Raw genomic sequence first — 20,182 nt, 5'->3', positions numbered from 1 at the left:
TATTTTTATATTAATACTTTTAATTATAATAAAAATAACAATATTTATAATACAAATAATAATATTTAGAAATCTATAACCCAAGAGAATTGAGTCTTTACGCGGAGCCAAGAGTCACAAAAAAAAGTATTGTTAATTATCACAAATTATCACATGTATCTTATAGTTAGAAACTAGTTAGCTACCCGTAGTACTATTATGTCGTTGGCTAACTTTTTATTTTTATAAAAAAATATTAAAGATTTAAGAGTGTTGGTCTGGTTGTAACGCTAGACCCCAAAGCATCGAGTTTGACGGCAACATCAGACTCAATAATAATATTTATAATATTAATAATAATATTTAACTTGTCTATCTAAATTCTTATATTTTTTTTATTTTTTTAAATGATAGTTTTTCTTCCATAGTAATAATAGTATTTTTTAAATTTATTAATGATGATGATGATGATGATGATGATGATGATTTTTATTTTTTTTTTCAAATTTATTAATTATTTTATTAATAATATTAATTATAATACAAATAATATTATGTATAATAAAAATAATAATATTTTTATATTAATACTTTTAATTATAATAAAAATAACAATATTTATAATACAAATAATAATATTTAGAAATCTATAACCCAAGAGAATTGAGTCTTTACGCGGAGCCAAGAGAATTGGGTCTTGACATTGGATCCATTAGCCTTGGGTCCAAATGCAAGACCTATTAGCCTTGGGTTCTGACGCAGGACCTATTAGCCTTGGGTTCGGATGCCGGACCCAAGAGAATTGGGTCTTGACGCACGATCGATTACCCTTGGGTCCTGAAGCCGGACCCAATATAATTAGATCCTAAAGTAGGTCTCATTAGCCTTGAGTCCTGGACCGGACCTGAGAGAATGGGGTCAACGTCGAACCCGAGATAATTTGGTCTTGACAACGGACCCATTACTAATGGTTCCGAACATAGGACCTAAGAAAATTGGATCCGGATGTAGAACTCGTTAGCCTGAGATCCTAACCCTGGACCCTAAGAGAATTGGGTCTAGAAACAGACGCATTACCTATGGATCTAAACGCCGGACCCCAATAACTTGCAATAGGTTAGGCTGCAAGACCCAAGTGATTTTAGTCTACACCCGAGCCACACCCAAGTAACTTGGGTTAGACATCCCTTTCCAACCCCACTTTTCTTGGGTCTGGAAGAAGATGCCTGACTCAAGTTAATAATAACAATAACAATAATAATTAATTTTACCTTAAAATCAAATATATTTTTTTTATAGTAATAATATTTATTTTTATTTTAATAATATTAATTAATTTAATAATATTTATAATATTAATAATAATATTTAACTCGTCTGCCCAAGTTCTTATATTTTTTAATCTTTTAAAAAACATTTATAGTTTTTCTTTGATGGTAATAATAATTTTTAAAAAAAATTTACTAATGACGACGAGAACAACAACAATAACAACAACAACAACAATAATTCTTAATGTTACCCTTCAAATCAAATCTATTATTGTTTTTCAATATTAAAAATATTTTTTAAAAATTTATTAATTATTATATTAATAATATTAATTATAATAAAAATAATAATATTTATAAGAAAAATAATGGTATTTTTAATATTAATAATATTAATTATAATAACAATCATAATATTTATAACACAAATAATAATATTTTTAATATTAATACTTTTAATTATAATAAAAATATTTACAATACAAATAATAATATTCATCACATTAATAATAATAATATTAAACTTATCTGACCCTAGTTTTTATAGTAATAATTTTTAAAAAAACAATTGTTAATGACAACAACAACAACAACAACAATAATTGTTATTTTATTTTTATCATTTTTTTTTCTCTGCAAGGTTTGCAGACCCAGCCGCACGGGTTTGCAACCCCTGGGGGGGTCTGTAGATCCCAAGCACGGGTCAGAAGAGACTCAGGTGTGCGGGCCCGCACCCAGCGTGCGGTTCTGCAGACCCAAGCAAGTGGGTCTGCAGCTCTAGATGCGCAGGTCTGGTCCTAGCACTCAGGATATGGCAACCCCAGCGCCAAGTGTCTGCACTCTTGGGCCTGCAGCGTACCATGCCTCAACAAAAATTGCACTGACTGTTTTCTCTCAAATCATCATTTCAATGCCAAATGTATACGAATGTAAAGACAACCCCATCCTCCCCCTGCAATCTTTACAATTCTTTGTGGCAAGGACAACATTATCATTACACTACTTTAATTTACAGTGTTTAGTATCTAGGTAAACAGTAGCAAAGGCACTAAGCTCTTTTAATATATTGTATATAATGTTAATATCTCTAGCATTATTTTTTGCTTGTGTCAATTCGTTTTTTTTTCATTTGAAGAAACAAAGACAACAAAAAACAGATAGGGATTTTATTAAGGTTTTAAATATCTATCAAATTTAAAATATTTTTTGTTCAGAAATGCATCATAGTGTCTTTCAAAATAATGCATTAAAATAATATTATTTTTTTTAGTTTTTAAAAATTATTTTTGATATTAATACATCAAAACGATATGAAAACACTAAAAAATATTAATTTAAAATAAAAAATAAAAAAATATTTTTAAAAAAATATTTTTAAAATATAAAAACAAACATGCTTTTATCCATTCGTAAATATCTCATATGAGTGCACTGTATATATCCGTACGTCTTCTTAGAAGCATGGGAATTAAAAATATGCAGAATTTTTAATTTAATGTAATTATATAGATAAGGACGAAATAAGTTATGAAGAAAAGGTAAAAGCAAGTTGAACTTGAATAAAGACCATATGGGACAACACATGTTCTCGGCCTTCGGTGAAACATCTTTTGAAAGCTCTCTTTTAATTGAATGAGGATAAGCAGCCACCTTATTTTCCTGTTAAGAACGCCATCTGATCAAGTTGAGCTTGGAAAAATAGAGTCTATCAAATAATCAACTCATGGTGGGTCAGTCTATGAGCACATTGAGCATGGAGCCTTACCTAACGGTGGCGGCTTGCCTAGAGGTGGCGGCCATTGTTGATTTTTATATATTATCGAAGATATCTTTCTACAGGCATACTTTAATCCAAATTACTTTTAAATATTTCCCACTAGCTACTAATCCATAATTCTTCTCTTGCAGGATGATGTTGATGAACTTTAAACATTAAGTGGGAAATCCCTATATATACCTACATAAATGCTCTTTCCTATTCATCAACATTAGCCCCAAGTGCTTACTCCTCTTCCTCCAGGAGAATCAGCATGAAGATGAGTAAGATTGCTCTAGCAATTATCTCTCTAGTAAGTCTAGCCACAGTGCACCACGCACATGCCCAGGACTCCCCGCAAGACTTCCTCAAGGCTCACAATGCTGCCCGTGCATCGGTGGGCGTAGGGCCCATGAGATGGGACAATAAAGTGGCTGCTTTTGCACGAAGCTACATCAATGGACTAAGGGACGGTTGCAGAATGGTGCACTCCGGTGGTCCTTATGGTGAAAACCTTGCATGGGGCAGCCCTGACCTTGCCGGCACGGGTGCTGTGAAAATGTGGGTGGATGAGAGGGCAAACTATGACTACAACTCGAATTCCTGTGTTGGTGGGCAGTGCTTGCATTACACTCAGGTAGTTTGGCGCAATTCGGTTCGTCTAGGATGTGCTAAGGTGAGGTGCAATAATGGCGCCGGCACACTCATCAGTTGCAACTATGACCCCCCAGGCAATTATAACGATCAACGTCCTTTTGAATTTATATCTAGCTCATAGTAAAATCTCCAAGCTACCATGAATGCTGTTGATGTGATATGAATAAGTCTGTCATTGACAGATTGTAATAAAATATTGGAGTTTTTTTTTTTTAATTCTGTTGGGATGGCAATCTTTCACTTAATCGCTAAATTCATTTAAGACTGGATAAAGTAGGATCTTTCAAAAACATTTCTTTACACGCACAAAGAAATCAAGGAGATCACCATGATGCCACCTAAAACAAACAAGCAATCAACCATTCACATAAAGACACCAATTTTAGACGCCGAGTGACTTATATAAATCCGAGAAATTCCAATTCCTATAACTTTCCATCCCATTATTCACTTCCACGTATCCTTAACCATCGTATTCATAAGTAAAAAACTTATATATACATATAAAAAAAAGTTTAATTGAGAACAGAAATTGGGTATCCCTTTGTGAGTCTCTTTCTCTTTTACATACAAGAAAAGGTGTGGATTCTGTGTGTGTGTGTGTGTGAGAGAGAGAGAGAGAGAGAGGTGGCGGAGGAATTCTGCGCTCAAAATGGAAAGTTTCTTTGCTTGAACTGCCCGTCCCTCCTATCTTTCTCAGTTAACTGTGCTGCCGGCGGAGTTCAGTAAAAGCAGGGAGACCATCTCGCTGAGTTCTCTGCCAAGAGCCCAGAAGTATAACATCCCATTGCCTTAAGAAATTGAAAATCAAGGCCTAAGTATAGGGTTTTACAATATTTTCTTCATTCCATAAAGGGCAGACCAAGTTCAGTGTATCATAGCATTATTGTAATGACATTTTGATATTTTAAAGCGCAATCAAGTTGCTTGCGCTATGCACAGCTTTGAAGATGATTTTTCCTCTGTTTCTGAGTTGTGAAATTACGATAATGTTTTGTCTAACAGCAGCAGTACTTCTATATCTTTTTCACAGAATATTTCGCTGTCTTCATGATTGATATACATTTCAACCATTTCTTGTTCTTTCTTTTTTTTCTTTTTTATTCTCATTGTAATTTGCGATAGGAAAGAAGAGAGAGGAGACAGAACAAATAAATAAATAAATAAAGAGACACTAGAGGATTGGATCAGACATGGGGTGATTTTTTTTATACTATTTTATTTGTCTGGTGAAAATATTTTTGATCGTATAACATTGTAATTGATATTTTAAAGTTTTTTTGGGATTTTTTTTTTATCTCTCAATATTTTTATTGAAATTTATATAATTTAATTTATACTTTTTTTTTAAAAGGTTGTGTTTCAACTAAAAACAAGTTTAAATATTATGTTTTTTTTTTTATTATCGTGGGTGTCCGGGCTAGCTTGCGCGCACCTCGACTAATCCCACGGGCCCTGAAGTTAACGACCATGTAAGCCTCCAGTGGCCATCATATGAGCAGCCACAGGGTTTGAACCTGAGACCTAAGAGGGAGCAAACCCCTTAGTCCCAAGCTCTTACCACTAGGCCACCACCTAGATGGTTAAATATCATGTTTTTTAATTGCAATATATATTAACTTTGTTATTTCACTAATTTTTTTCAAACTTTATTATTTTACCGATGTTTTTATAAAAAATATATTAATAAGCAAAAATATCTCAAATAATCCAGATTGCAAATTCTACACATATGATTGGTCTAAACCCCGTTTGCTGGAAAATAGCTTTAAAAAAATGATCCTAAAAAGTGAATTAATTTTTTATATTTAGCAATGTCATAGGAAATGAGTTGAAAAATATTTTTTGATATTTGGCTATACCATAAAAAATAAATTAGAAAATAACTTATTAATGTTTTATTTTTTTTCAAGTTTATTAAAATTGAAACAAAATCTAACATATGAAAAAGTTGAAGGAAGATTAAATTGAAAAACTAAATTTTAAAGGTTTTGGTTTTTTAACCCCAATTAAATCAAACCGTTTTTTAAATTTTTTTTCTAAGAGGTCATCTCAGTCTCATGACCTGAATCACGGGTCCTTTAATATTGGATTTGATTTTTATTGAGTTGTCCATGTCTTATGATTCGGGTACAAGTTTGCCAAGTTAACTCGATTAACTTAGTTTTTTTTAATTAATTTTTTTAATTATCATTGAATATTGTGTTTTATTGGAAATTAGACTTTATAATTTGTTTCAATTTGCTTTTTATTAGGTTATCATAATCTCGTGACGCGGGTTTGACAGGTTAGCCCAAGTCACTTTTTTAGATTCTTTTTAATTGATTTTTTTTTTAATTTTATTCTTCAACATCGAGTTGATTGAAAATTAGCTAGGCTTAATAATTTATTTAGATTTGCTTTATATTAAGTCATCATAGTCTCATAATTCAGGTCGCAGATTTGATATGTTAACTCAAATTGATCTAAATTAATTTAATATGTTGTTATCTAAATATTAGAAAAAAATATTATTTTAAAAAAAAATCATGTTTTTACAATTCATATAAATTACTTTTAAACTCGTAAAATGAATCAAATTATATCAAGCAATACCTCAAACGGTTTTTCATTAAAAAAAATATTAGAAACATAGTCTAATTTAACAAAAACCGATCAAATATCTAGTTTTGTCTATTTCTTGGATGTTCGCTGATAATCACTGGTCCGCTTGGCATGATTTGGCTCCAGGGAGATTACATCAGAGATATGAAATGATGGAACGACGCAGGACTGTGCATCAAAGAAGTGGCTTAAACTATTCAAAGGAGAAAAATCATTTCTATTTATCTGGGAACAAAATTACAAAAGCGATTTATTTCTCCTGTCAAGGTCAGGCCTCGATCCTACAAACTAACTAAAATCTACCAATTCTTGATAATCCACAACGAACATCAGTTCAATATCTTTCCTATCTCAATGAAAGACTCCGTCTACTCTGGACTTGGAGACATGAATTTCTTTTTCCCCAAACAGAGAGGAAATGAGTTACTGTGATGCATGAAATTACCTTTTACACAAACATAACATAATAGCTACTGCCTACTGGAATTGCTGGAACTCTGTTTCGCATGTAATAGCAAGTCTGAATCTCATATATTTCTCAAATCAATGACCATGGATGGATGCTAGTAATACAGCAAGAGAAAAAAAGAGAGCCTCGAATAGCTTATCGAACCAGCAATGCATGGAGAAAAACAAGTAAAATCCAGCAAAGGAGAATACAAGACAAGTCCAATTCAATAGACACAATTTACTGGAAACATGAAACAAGCAAGAGAAGAAGAAACATGCATTTATAAAACAAAACCAATTAATCTTAAGAAAATTTAACCTGAAGGAAGTGTCGGGAGGATAGTGAACAGACTAGAGAGCACATGTAAAACACAAGCTGCTCATGAGGCCATATAAAAAAAACGAGTCATAATCAAATCCAACCTGAAGAACCGTGTGAGTCTCTGACAAACACTATCTAAGCATTGGTCATATGGTCATGAAGAATTGATCATCCATCACCATCACCATCACCATCTCTCACTGTCCCACTAAAACTGATATGTCCATTGCTTTCTAACCCTTTCTTCACTTCCACAGTTCGTCCATGCCAAAAAGATCAGAATTTTGTGCATCAGTATCAAACTCAAGTACCGGCTTGTCTCCTTGAGTGGCCCTCTCAAAAGTCCCAGCGAAGACTTTGTCAGGCCTGAACCGATCAGTTTTCGGGATATTAATTAACTGCTCGTCTTGGACCAATGGGCGCGCTCTCTGAGCAAGTGCACGCAATTACTGGTCTCTCCTTTCCTTCTCCTTTACCATAATCTCATTATGCAATTTTGTTCTCATAGCAACATAAAGTACCTCGGCTAAGTTATTGAAATTAGGACTAATTCTTGCAAACCATTACCATAAGCTGTCAGACGTTTGGCATAGCCCCTGGAATTCTTCCATTTAAAGATGGAAGGTGGGATTTTCCAGTCCTGTATATTATTCACCTTGACAGGCCGAGAAGGGGACTGGATTACAGGCACAGGTTTCATACCTGACGCCTTCGGAACCCTCTTATGTTTGAATTACTTGGCAGGTCAAATGGAACTATTGGCATCTCTACCATTCTCATGAATCTTTCTTTTGCACCTGATGATGGTTTGTGCTTGATATAACGTGGTTCACAGTTAAGCGACAGTGGTATAGTTCTTAGCTTAACATTCACAATCTTTGCAAATGTAGCCTTTATCTTTTGCAAATCATCATCATCATCAAACAGACCAGACTCCATGTACAGTCCTAAAAGACAATAAGGATGATAGGACTTCAGTCCAGTCCTATACGCAGCAATTAAGGTCGCAGAATCTTTTATGGGTACGCAACGCATAAAAGACAATATTGCAAAAGAAAATTTGGGTTGATCAAATTAATCAAAACAGTGATAGATATTTGCAAGGGTTGCTCGAGTATTTATAGAGGATATTCGAACGAGTCCATGTACAACTCGGAATCCCTAACCAACTAAATCCCTAGCGGATTCAGTCCTGATAGGACTTCAGCCCAGTCCTATACGCAGCAATTAAGGATGCAGAATCTTTTATGGGTACGCAACGCTGCATTTACCTGGCTTCTCCTTTGTAGTCTTAGGGCTTTGCCGATAAGTTCATAGTTTCTTTTGGGTGAGGCGGTGAGGTAAATGAGCAGATTTAGTTTATTTTTATATTTTAAAAGTATTTTTAAAAAGGTTAAAAAAAATTAAAAAAAAATTAATTTTTTTATGATTTCAGATCATTTTGATATGCTGATGTCAAAAATAATTTAAAAAAATATTATTTTAATACATTTATAAATAAAAAAACACTTTAAAAATTAACCACAACCACATTCTTAAATACAGTTTTTTAAAACTTAGAGGACCACCAAGTATTTGAAAAAGACAAGCAGGATTTCTCATTTATTTTTTCCTGCCTTTCCATATTCCAACAGTCCAATGGCTAATCACTTGATGCTAAACAGATAGACATGAACTTTAAATAAATATTCAAAAAAAAATTCTGGATAAACGGTTGTAGTTTCTCTAAACGGACAACATGTGATCCAATCCACCCATCTTGCACCTTAGAGATATGTGTGTATATATTATTCAATTAATATGAAAATATTTTATTATTTTTATTATCATATATGTTCCCCCAAGTCATCTATAATTTTTTTTATAATTAGAGTTTTTTTTAAATAGATACTTTTTAGTTAATTTTATATTTTTCAATTTTTTTATTCAATATTGTTATGCTTTTAAATTTTTTTATTAAAAAAAATAATTTTCTTAGTTTATTTTTTCTATTCAATATTTCTAGGATTTTTTTATTTTTTTATATATAAATGATTGAAATAGCCTTTTGGCAAGCAGAACTTTGATGAATAAAAATGAAATATTTTGGGTGTTTCTCCATAGTTATAATATTCTTTATCTTTGAGGGTTTTGATTTATAACAATTTATATTATTCTTAGCTCATATCTGCGCCAATTAGTATCAAAGCTTAATGATTCTTGGTAATTTTGGTTGGAGGACATGCATTGATTCTCAATAGTTAGTTGTTGTGTGTTGTTAAATAAACATGGTTGGAATAGTTCACGAAACAGGACATGATTATGTAGAAAATGGATGAAAGAGGTTTCCTCTTGTCAAAAAGATGTTTTGAAACAACACACAACAACTAACCATTAGGAATTATGATGGAGTAGCCTGTATAAAAGTGTTGTATTAGAGATCCACGATGGAGTGGTCTGCACAAAAGTGTTGTGTTAGGGACCCTTGATAAGATGACTTGTAAAAAGATGTTAAGGACTTGCAATAAAGTAGACCACATGTAAAAGGATGTTTGTGGTGGATGACAATTTATGAATGAGATTTGAATTCGTTGGTGAGTTTCTTCCAACCTGAAAAGACTTATGCATTATTTTTTTAGGAAAAGAGCTATTTTCCTTAGTTAATTTTATATTTTATTATTTTCATTTTCCTATTCAATATTATTATTTTTTTTCTAATTTTATATTTAAAAGAAATAGCTTTCCTAGTTTATTTTTTTTATTCAGTGTTACTAAGGGTTTCTAGTTTTTTCCTATATAAATGGTTGAAATAGCCTTTTGGCAAGTTGAGGCTTGGATGAATAAAAATAGAATATTTTGGATGTCTTTTCATAGTTATGATGTTCATGGTCTTTGAAGGTTTTGATTTATAACAAACATCATTATCTTTCGCTCATGTCTACATGAGTTGGTATCAGAGCCTAAAAGTTCTTAGTAGTTTTGGTTAGAGAACGTGTATCAGAGCTCACCAATTTCTAATAGTTAATTGTTTATTGTTGTTGAATTAATATGGTTGTAATATGTCACAAAACATGACATGTTTGTATAGAAAAAGGATGAAGAGGTTTTCTCTTGGTAAAAGACGTCTTAGAACCATAGTTATTAAACATGACTTGATGGTTGGACCGGTCCAAGTAAGGCAAAAGACCAGGATAAGCAAAAACCCAGCAAAACCCAGTTGACTCGTAACCCCGGGCAACCCGGCAAAACCTGGTTAAGACCTTTTTTTTTCAAATGTGTTTTTTCTCCTAGCCAGAGACCCATATATATATATACATATATACATATATATATATACATATATACATATATATATATATGTATATACGGTGATTAATCCTTTTCAAAGTTCACTATATGAATACTAGAAGAATGTTTTATTTTTTCAATATGAGATAAAAAACTTTTTTGATTTAAATACTTCAACTAAAAGATAACATAATAACGTAATATTTTTTTAACGTGGAATAAAAAACCTTTTGAAATAATATTTTAAACTTCATTATTTATAATACATATAACTTATATTCACATAAATTGTTTCTTAATTTTTTCATATGAAATATTAAAATTTTAAATATATTTTTTAATTTTTCCGGGTTGATTCAAATTGACCCGGGTCAACTAGTGTAACTCGGGACCCGGCTTCTTGGCCGGTTCAACCCCTGGGTCAAGTCTGATAACTATGCTTAGAACTAGTGTGTTATTTTTTTATTAGTTGTTGTTATTTAAAATCTTGATAGTGAGATCCGCAATGGAACAACCCACACAAAGGTGATGTATTAAGAATCCATGATAGGATGGCCTTGCACAAAGGTGTTGTGTTAGGGACATATAAGAAGGTGGTCCACACGAAGGTGCTAAAAAATCATGATGAAGTGGGCCATATATAAAAGGATGTTTTTGATGAATATGGTTTCTGACTGAGGTTTAAACTTAATGACGATTTTCTTCTAACTTAGAAAGACTAATGGAAAAGCTTTTTTAGAAAAATAAATATTTTTCTTAGTTAATTTTATATTTATCTTTCAATATTATTATGTTTTTTTTTAATTCTTATTTAAAGGAAATAATTTTTCTATATTATTTTCTCTATTTAATATTATTATAATTTTCTAGTTTTTTATATATAAAGGATTGAGATAGCTTTTTGGTAAGCAAAGACTTTGATTATTAAAAATTGAATATTTTAGATGTCTCTTCATAAATATAATGTTCTTGCTCTTTGAAGGTTTTGATTTGTCATAAACGATGTTATCCTTCACTCCCGTTTGTGTCATTTGATATCATAGTCTAACGATTCTTGATGGTTTTTGTTGGAGGACTTAGAGGGTGTATAATATAGCTCATCGATCCCTGGTTGTTAATTATTATGTGTTATTGAATAAACATGATTGTAAGAGGTCACAAACAAGATATGCTTGTATAAAAGGAAATGAAGAGGTTCCCTCTTGAAAAAAAATATTTAGGAACTAGTGTATTATTGATTTTTGTGTCAGTTGTTATTATTAAAAATTTTAGTGGCGGAATCTATAGTGGAGCAACCCGCACAAAAAAATCATATTAGGGATTCACAATGAGACAACCCCCACAAATATACTATGTTGAGGACTCATGATGAGATAGTCTACATAAAGATACAAATTAATCGAATGGGTCAAATTTTTTTTGCTGCTAATTTAACTGATCAACTTCATTAATTAAAATATCAAAACAAAAGATGATCGATTGATAAAATTAACCCTATAAAAAGAAAAAGACGGACCTACTCCAATTAAAATCAATCTCTTGATTCAACTTTTTTTTATAATATCCTGAATTAAACTAATCCCACATAATTTTATTTGAAAAAAACAAAAAAACAAAAATCATATAAGATTCTTAACTAAATAAAAATAATGTAAAAAACGAGTTGCAATATAATTGCCATGTAATTTACTAGACGGAGTTTTTTTACCCTCCCTTGATTCGACCACCCTCCCCTCCCCTTTGTCGCAGCGAGTGGAGCCGGCAGCGGAGTTTCCTAACCATAAAACATGAATCATGATTCTCGTTACTTTTTTATGCCTTAAATTGTAAAGTATGTTTTGGTCCTATAGTCTTATTAATATTTCACTTCGAATCCTATTTTCTTAATTTTTTTCAAAATCACCTCTCAAGTTTCCAAAACATCTAATAACGGCCTCCTGTTAAAGTTTTTTTTTTTCCCCTAATTGGAAAGGCCACAAAGACACTGAACAGAGTAACGAAAAAATTAATTAATATACAACTTCAAGCAGCTGTTTCAATAATACAATAACAATCTTTTATCTTTTATTTTTTTTATTTTATTCTTATTCTTTCCTAGTAAACTTCAAACACTTAGGGTGTATTTAAGATTATGATAACGGTGACAGTTCAAAGTATTTTTCGCTTAGAAATACATCAAAATAAAAATTTTTTATTTTTAAAAAATTATTTTTGATATTAATATATCAAAATAATCTAAAAATATAAAATAAATTTCAAAATTAGAAGGAACGCGGTGCCCGAACACACCTTTAGACCAGAAGAAAACACTAATAAATTTTGGTAGGTTTAAAAAAACAATTAAAACCCAAAATTTTAATATAATAAATTACAATAAACCTAATATATATATATATATATGTATTACAATAAAAAAAAAATACAGCTATATTAATTTTCATCAGTGGTAAAACAAAGATAGACCATTTTGAGAGGAAAAAAAGAGAGGTTGGAATAGAAAAGAAAGAAAGAACATCTCAATTAGAACAGTGTTTAAACTATATGGACCAAATGCATTTGTCCCTAACTCTAATCACCTATTTATCAGATCCCATCTGTACCTTGCCAGTACCGAAGGCTCGAAAAAAGTATATAACAAGTTGGAATATAATATAAGTGAGGGAGAAGAAACTTGGGAAAAACTTCATGGCTTTATATCTATTCATCTAGGCCATTTAATCCACTCAAACCGTATCTCCCACTTTTGCTGACACAATAAACTCTCTCTTGCCTCACGGTCTCCATTCCCAGGTACTTCATTGCTTAGTTTTAACTATTATTTTATTTTTATTCGGTAGCACTGCATTTGCAAGTAGCTTTGCACTGCTTATGTTTCTAATTTTGCTGGATTTGTTTGCATTTGTAACTGTTAAGTGTTTTGGCTGATGGGTTTTGATTTTGAATGTTAATGGATTAGATTTTGGTTGCTGATTTGTGGGTTTTGCTTGTTGAAGGAGTTAGGTGCTGTTTTGTTTCTGGATTTTATTTTTCTGTTTAGGGTTTTCTAGGGGCTTTCACTTTGTTTTACTGAAATTATTTTGGATTTGGTTAGTGGTATTAAATGAATAAATAGCGAAGTAAAGAAATTTGTGTTATTTCCACTTGTTTTAACTGTTCTAGTCCTGGCATGGAAAATGGTTGACTGATCAAAGAATGGTGAAACATGTTTCTTGTCTCTTTTATTGTTTTTACTTTTTATCCCCTCTTCTGACTTCAATAGTCGATTCAAACAGAGCAGAGTGGCTCTTATGATTTGGGTTCCATAACCAAAATGATTTTTCTTGGGAGTTTTTTGAAGATTTGATTGCTTGATAGTTCAAATTAAAGTAGGTCAAAACTTAACTATATCAAAATTAAATTTTGGAGTTGTAAAAAAGAACAAGCAACAATAACATTGGTAGATCGATTTCTTATTTTTATCGTACTGGTAAAGTATGTGGAGTAGATTTGGATTGTGACTGGTTTCTGACATACTATATGCTATATGTTTAGGGAGGAGATTAGAGCTGTAAATTGGAGTTGATCATGATCAAGCGGTCACCAAGTAGAAACCCCAGATCCAAAGGAATCAAGGCAAAACATGTTCTTCAGATTTGTTTGTTGCTTGGTGTCTGCTTCTGGTTGATCTACCAAGTCAAGCATTCCCATGACAAGAAGAAGGAGCTTCAAGGAAAAGATGCGAGTTTCTCTCAAAAAACACTAAGCCATGATGTGCTTCCGAAACTGGGGAGGAAAGACCCCCATCCTGGTTTGCAAGACAAAACTAGTGAGAAAAACGAGGAAGAAGAGGAAGAAGACGCTGGAATGGACGAGGAAGGAAATAAGAAGGAAGAAAATAGGCATGAAAAAGAGGATGAAGAAGAAGGAGGGCAAGAAGGGGGAGGAACCAAGGATGATGAGGTGGAAAGAGAAGAACATATGCATGAAGAGGAAGAAAAAGGAGAAGTAACTGATCATTTAGAGAAAGAAAAGGAAGAACAAATTGAGCATGAAGAAGATGAGCGAAATGAAGAGGCAAACAGTGAAGAAAACAACGATGAGGGCAGAGAAGTTGGAGATGATGAGGTAGATGAACGTGACCGAGAGAAAATAGAAGGAGAAGCTGACCCTGATGGTGAATTTATGGATGAAGAGAAAGAGAGGGAGGATGATGAAGGTGAGAAAAAGGAAAGCCAAGGCAATGAAGGCGGAGGAAAGGAAATTCAAGGTAATGAAGATGAAGACAGGGAAGTTCAAACAGACAATGAAACTCAATCAGAAGATCAGGATCATGATGGAGGTAAGAATTCCCATGTGGCCCGAGAGGAACATTACATGGCAGACGATGCTTCCAGTGCAGTGACTCATGATACCCAAATTATAAGCACTGTACCGGAGAAGGAAGGTCTGGAGAAATCAAATGAGAACTTGGCAGCAGCTGATTTGCAACAAGAGAAGCATTCCATTAATGATAACCCTTTGGATGTTAATGGGGATAAAAACAACTCAACGTCTCAGCTTGAACAAGCTGAAAATGGCCATTCTTTGAATGCAACAACTGATGAAAAGAAAAACGATGAGACCACTCTGGCCAAGTCCGAGGATGAGTCACCTAACAACACAACAGTGACGGTGCTGTCCAGTGATCAATCAGTATCAAGCAATAAGTCGACAGAAGTGAGTTCAGAAGCTGGTGATAAGCAGGTCAGTGAAAACCTTGAAGTTCCCGGTACGTCCCAGCAGAATGGAATGTTGAATGTCTCCGATTCAACTCAAATTCGAAATGCAACAGTTGATGTTCATGTTACTGGAGACGTAGCCAACGTACAAACCACTAAATCGGAACAGGTTAATGATGGCATAATTTCTGAAGGTATCCAGTCTGATTCTAATTCAAAACTCCTTGGTCAAACTGAGAACGCAAACTCATTTGGCAACGACTCCTCAAACTCTTCTAGTAATTCAGAGTCTGGTGGATCTGATAAGACCATTAAGAAGCCTGAAGTAATAGCTGCAGAAGATGTCAATTCTGGGTTTTCTTCTGGAACAAATGAGACAACAGAAGCCACTCATGATGAGAACTCTGACACCATACATGAATCAGGTGGAACAGATGAAAACACCATTTCTTCTACCACGAATGAGACCGGAGATGCAGTCATTCATGACCCTCATGATTCTTCAATTGGCCAAGACGAGAGAGAGGCTCGCATAGATCTGGGTACGCTGCCAGATATAGGAGGGGTTGACAATGGAAATGTTGCAGAAGAGTGAGATTCCTCTGAAATGTCCGTGCTTGTGAGTGGTGTAAAGTTTTAGTTACTTTTTCACTCTGTTTTGATTTTACACGTGGGAGGGCTTTAGGGTGTTTCCAGTTGGCTATGAAATATTTATCAATGTTTAGAGAATACGGCTTCAACTTAGCAGGCACGGTAAGATACAGACAGGACATCACGAATGGGTTTAATTGTATAATTTATCAAGCTTTTTCTCCTTAGATCTTGCTCGATGTGTCTGAATGGTTTGGTGACTAGACGTTAAAATGCCCATAGCACAAGAAAAATAAAATTAAAAGAATAAAGCCGTGCCTTGTCATTCCTCACTGTACAAAAAAATAATAATGCATAACATCCAGCTAAAAAACTGTTGTTAGTTATCTAATCCCTCTCAAACGACAAATCAATCTTCAAACAACCCCCCGCCCCCCCCCCCCCCAAAAAAAAAAAAAAAAAATTACTAGTCAAACGACAAAACTCTGACTCTGTCTCAACTCTTTCCTTAGCTTACGAGTAAAGGATTTACAAGCATCCACGCTTAGATCCACAGCTGCTGCTAATGCCACAAAGGCCGCCGCATCCTCTGTGCAATTCACGTGGTGCACCCCTATCTCCACCTCTGGCTTACTACTTTGGTCATTACCATTGTTGACACTTGATTGCATTACAAAACCTTTGTACACAAACGGGGAAAACAACCCAAACTCCGATCCGGACCACGATCCAGAACCCGGTCCAGACCCGAAATCACAACTAGAATGCGGACTGCTTACTGGGGTGCTAACACTATTTGTCATGTCAATTGTAAACTTCCCTCCATTTTTAGCATTGATAACACAATTGACTAGTGGGGTGGTGGTAGGGGAGGATGAAACAGAGTCATGCAGCAATTCAAAATGGTATCCTAAAGCATTGGCATTACGTTCACGCCATGCCTCCAGGCGGCCCCATGGTTTCCAAGTTCCTTGTGCTGGGTGAAGAATTAGCCATGCCCCGGGATTGGACCGACTAACATGGTTCGAACCCGGGGATGGTACAAATGGTGTCACCATTGATGCCATAGCAACAGGCGATCCAGATAGGTCATGGATCGTGATTGACCATCCTTTCCGCTCTTTTGCTGATGGGTCTTTATCAGCTTCAAGTGAGGGCAGCCAATTTCTTGATGGGGCTGGTTCTGTCATTGATGGCCTGTGCAACAACAATGTAAGCAATAAAAAATCATTCCCAACTTATAAACAACAATGATCACGAACAAGACAGCAAAATATTGACTAATGTAACAAAACTCAAGATCCAAATTCTAGAAACTTGAAATGTTTTTTATGCAAGGGACAGAAATTTATTCTGAGATAACCATTTACAGTTTGTAATCCACATCAAAACAAACAGAATCAAACAGCTTTTGCTAACATAGTTGCCGTCAAAACAAGGTTTTTGGGATTCGAAAAAGTCTTGAAGATCTCTAGTTTTCTAAGAATATATTTGCATATTTGACCATACATTCAACGATCCTTTCAATCAGTTTATGTCTAATTTTCTACTTCTGAAAACGAAAACCAATTAAGTGATTCAATAATAATTAAGTTTCGTCCCCGGCAACAAAAGAAAAGAAAAATTACCCTCCCTGTTTTCCCTTGATAACTTTCTCATCAACCAAACACCAAAACAAGTTAATAAGAAAAACAGAAGGTAATGATGAATCAGAAAACTCACATAGAAACCAAATTACGATCTCCTGGATTCCTCAAGCTGAACTTGCAAGTGAAAACCGCCTGCCTGACACTCCCTTGCACCTGAAAAACCTGTGGACTACACTCAGGATCTCCACCAAACTGGAATGCATATCTGGGATCGGGCTCAACTCTAACACACAAATAAAACTGTGTAGGTTCTCCTTTCTTGTTTTCTCCAATATCAATCCATTCATTATGCATAACACAAGGCCTAGACTCTGACTTTCTCATGTCTAAAGGCACAGTCACTCTCCCCAACATTTTCCCATCTTTCAATCCACAAGTAACCCCGTTGTCTCTAATGTACACCTCAATCTCCAAATTCTTGGGTTTCTTGCAAGACAAAAGATCATCAATCTGAGTCTTGTCAAGACTATAACATGCAGCTACAGAACTCGATAAAGAATTGCCTTCTGGTTTTTTATTTTCTTGTTGTTTTTTATTGTTCACTAAAGGGATTGTAGCTTTTTGAGTAGGGAAATTCTTGAGCTTGATCTTGCAAAAACATTGTACACTTAACAAGGAAGGTTTCGAAGAGACGGGAAACTTGAGTGCTAAGTTACCAACAAGGATCCGTACAAAAGGGCACGGATCCATTTCTCCTTTGAAAGATTAATGGTTTCTGAAAATGTTGAGTGAAGTGGTTGTTTTTATTGCTGCAGCGTCAGAGAGAAGGGGAGGAATGGTGGGTTCTCAGGAGGGAAGATATATAAGAGTTGCCGACTAAAGAGAGATGCGGAGGAAACAGGCTGTAATTTTAACTAGCTGGTTTTTTTTTATTTTTTATGATAAAGGTCATACATGATGAGTTCAAGCTCAGCACTCACAGCTGGGATCGAGCTCTTTTGTTTTTTCAGCTAAGAGGTATATCGAGATGCATATATACATATATATATATATATATATATATAATTGATGGGATTTTTGTTGGGTTTGATTTGAGGAAAGAATTACAGCTTGCTAGGAAGAAATTAATCATTAAGGAAAAGATATTAATCCAATGCGCTTAGATTATTTGGTTTCATTAGACTGTACACTCCTTAATTATTGCAAGATATATATGATGAACGTTTTGATTTCTGGCTTAGGGAATAAAAATCTCAAATAATACTGTTCTTGATTTAATTTAACTCTTGATTTACACTTTATTAAGGTGGTGTTTATGTTTACAATTAATTATTTTATATTTTTAAATTGTTTTGATTTGTTGATATTAAAAATAATTTTAAAAAAATAAAATAAAATATATTTTTAATATATTTAAAAAATATTTTAAATTATAATCGTTATCATACTCACGAGCACCTCTAAATTAAAAATAAAGATTAAAAAAGGTGAATCGGTTTAGATTTTCCAGGTTAGAAAGGGTTAAGGAAATTCTGGATGTGCAAGGCTGTCTTTTACAATTATTTCCATGCTACAATCAAACTTCAATATTCCAGTTTTCGCCGGAAAATAAAAATAAAAAATAATCTATTTTTCTATATTTTGAACAATATAGAAAAATTAATGACGTGTGTATCTCAGAATGAGTGTCTCCTGGCCTTCTACATGGTTCTGGAAGAATGGAAAACTAGAGGAAAAAAAATTAAGGATCTAAATCAAAAACAAAGAAAAAAAGATTGATTAGGGACTTTGATTAAAATTTAGAAAAAAAAACCTAACCAATTAGGGGAAAAAAAAGAGCATCTTGCATGTTTTCTCTTAATTTAGGGTGGCAATCAAGATGCTAATTGCGTTCATATGTATGTGACATGATATAAATTACGAGAAAATATGGTTAATTAATAATATACTCCATATATAGCAGCGTTTTTATACATGATAATTATTAATCATTTTTCAAGTTTTTATGGTGAATATTTTAAAGTCTCCACTCTCCATCGTCATGCAAACACAAACGTAAAGTCCAAAGAAACTAAAACCCGTCCAAGGTCTGACTTTGTAATTTAAAAAAAAAAACTTAATTACAACATATAAAAACTTTAATCCACCCAAAAAAAATTAATTGATTATTTTAATTTCCCTACATATAATAATTAATTAAGAGGGTGTTTATAGATGTTATAAAAGTTGTTTTTTAAAGTATTTTTTATTATTTTATTTTTAAAATTTATTTTAAACCTAATATAATAAAATAATCTAAAAAAATTAAAAATTTATATTTAAAAAAAAAACAGAACTCAAATCTACGTATAGCTCTCTTACACGTATCATTACATACTTAAAAGCTTGATTATACAAAGGATTGATGCGAGGACAGAGATCATCAAGCGGAATATCCAAAGAACTATGAGCTGTCCATCATGAATCACTGACAGGGATTACAATAATGAAGGGTGTATTATTACGTATCAAATGCAGAATAGATAAGGAAAATTATTATAGTGATGGTGGATGTATCTGATTATTACCCTGCAGGTCAGAAAATGCATAGGTGGCAGTATGCTGGTGCGGTGAGCTGGCTCACACTGCGCAGCCCGTTCACTTAAGTTACTAGATGCCAGCAAAGCGCATCTCTGTCAATAATTATTCCTTCTCTTTGTCGTTTTCCTTCTTCCTCTTACTACACGACAAAAACTCGCTCAGTAACTGTTATTTATTCACTCGTAATGTTTTTAGCCCCTACCTATATAATTTTTATTCTAGGCAATCTTGCTCAGATACGTGACTCATCAATTGCACAGAAACTCATGCCAGATCTGCAATCGTTAAATTTTGCTGGACATTGGTCACAGTTTTGCACAGTAATTGTGATGGGATTTTCTTGAAGCCTCGATACGGGATTTGGTACAGCGCCTTGATTAATCAAGATATTTTTATATGTTTCTTACAAAATATATCTT

At 33.4% G+C, this 20,182-nt stretch overlaps 3 protein-coding genes across 3 annotated transcripts; 2 read left to right on the top strand and 1 right to left on the bottom strand.

The window, feature by feature from the left end:
- Positions 1-3,123: 3,123 nt before the first annotated feature.
- Positions 3,124-3,875, top strand: LOC133702458 (pathogenesis-related protein 1-like). Its single transcript, XM_062126788.1, has one exon. The coding sequence runs from the start codon at positions 3,281-3,283 to the stop codon at positions 3,782-3,784; it is 504 nt and encodes a 167-aa protein (XP_061982772.1). The 5' UTR covers positions 3,124-3,280; the 3' UTR covers positions 3,785-3,875.
- A 9,035-nt stretch (positions 3,876-12,910) lies between these two features.
- LOC133699224 (uncharacterized) lies at positions 12,911-15,821 on the top strand. The gene is made up of 2 exons (XM_062122389.1): positions 12,911-13,096; positions 13,838-15,821. The coding sequence occupies exon 2, from the start codon at positions 13,871-13,873 to the stop codon at positions 15,596-15,598; it is 1,728 nt and encodes a 575-aa protein (XP_061978373.1). The 5' UTR covers positions 12,911-13,096; positions 13,838-13,870; the 3' UTR covers positions 15,599-15,821.
- A 71-nt stretch (positions 15,822-15,892) lies between these two features.
- LOC133699230 (uncharacterized) lies at positions 15,893-18,170 on the bottom strand. Its single transcript, XM_062122400.1, has 2 exons — positions 17,317-18,170; positions 15,893-16,791 (listed from the first exon to the last, which is right to left on the bottom strand). The coding sequence occupies exons 1-2, from the start codon at positions 17,931-17,933 to the stop codon at positions 16,065-16,067; spliced, it is 1,344 nt and encodes a 447-aa protein (XP_061978384.1). The 5' UTR covers positions 17,934-18,170; the 3' UTR covers positions 15,893-16,064.
- Positions 18,171-20,182: the final 2,012 nt, after the last annotated feature.

Source organism: Populus nigra, chromosome 1, assembly GCF_951802175.1.
Source record: "Populus nigra chromosome 1, ddPopNigr1.1, whole genome shotgun sequence".
Taxonomy (NCBI): Eukaryota; Viridiplantae; Streptophyta; class Magnoliopsida; order Malpighiales; family Salicaceae; genus Populus; species Populus nigra.
The sequence above is the reverse complement of the archived record's forward strand: the minus strand, read 5'-3'. Positions and strand labels throughout refer to the sequence as shown.

Excerpts from the sequence above, each read along its gene's own strand:
- LOC133702458 (XM_062126788.1), top strand. The coding sequence starts at position 3,281 with ATGAAGATGAGTAAGATTGCTCTAGCAATTATCTCTCTAGTAAGTCTA.
- LOC133699224 (XM_062122389.1), top strand. The coding sequence starts at position 13,871 with ATGATCAAGCGGTCACCAAGTAGAAACCCCAGATCCAAAGGAATCAAG.
- LOC133699230 (XM_062122400.1), bottom strand. The coding sequence starts at position 17,933 with ATGGATCCGTGCCCTTTTGTACGGATCCTTGTTGGTAACTTAGCACTC. Across the intron at positions 16,792-17,316 it reads GATCGTAATTTGGTTTCTAT|GCCATCAATGACAGAACCAG; the intron begins GTGAGTTTTCTG and ends GTTGTTGCACAG.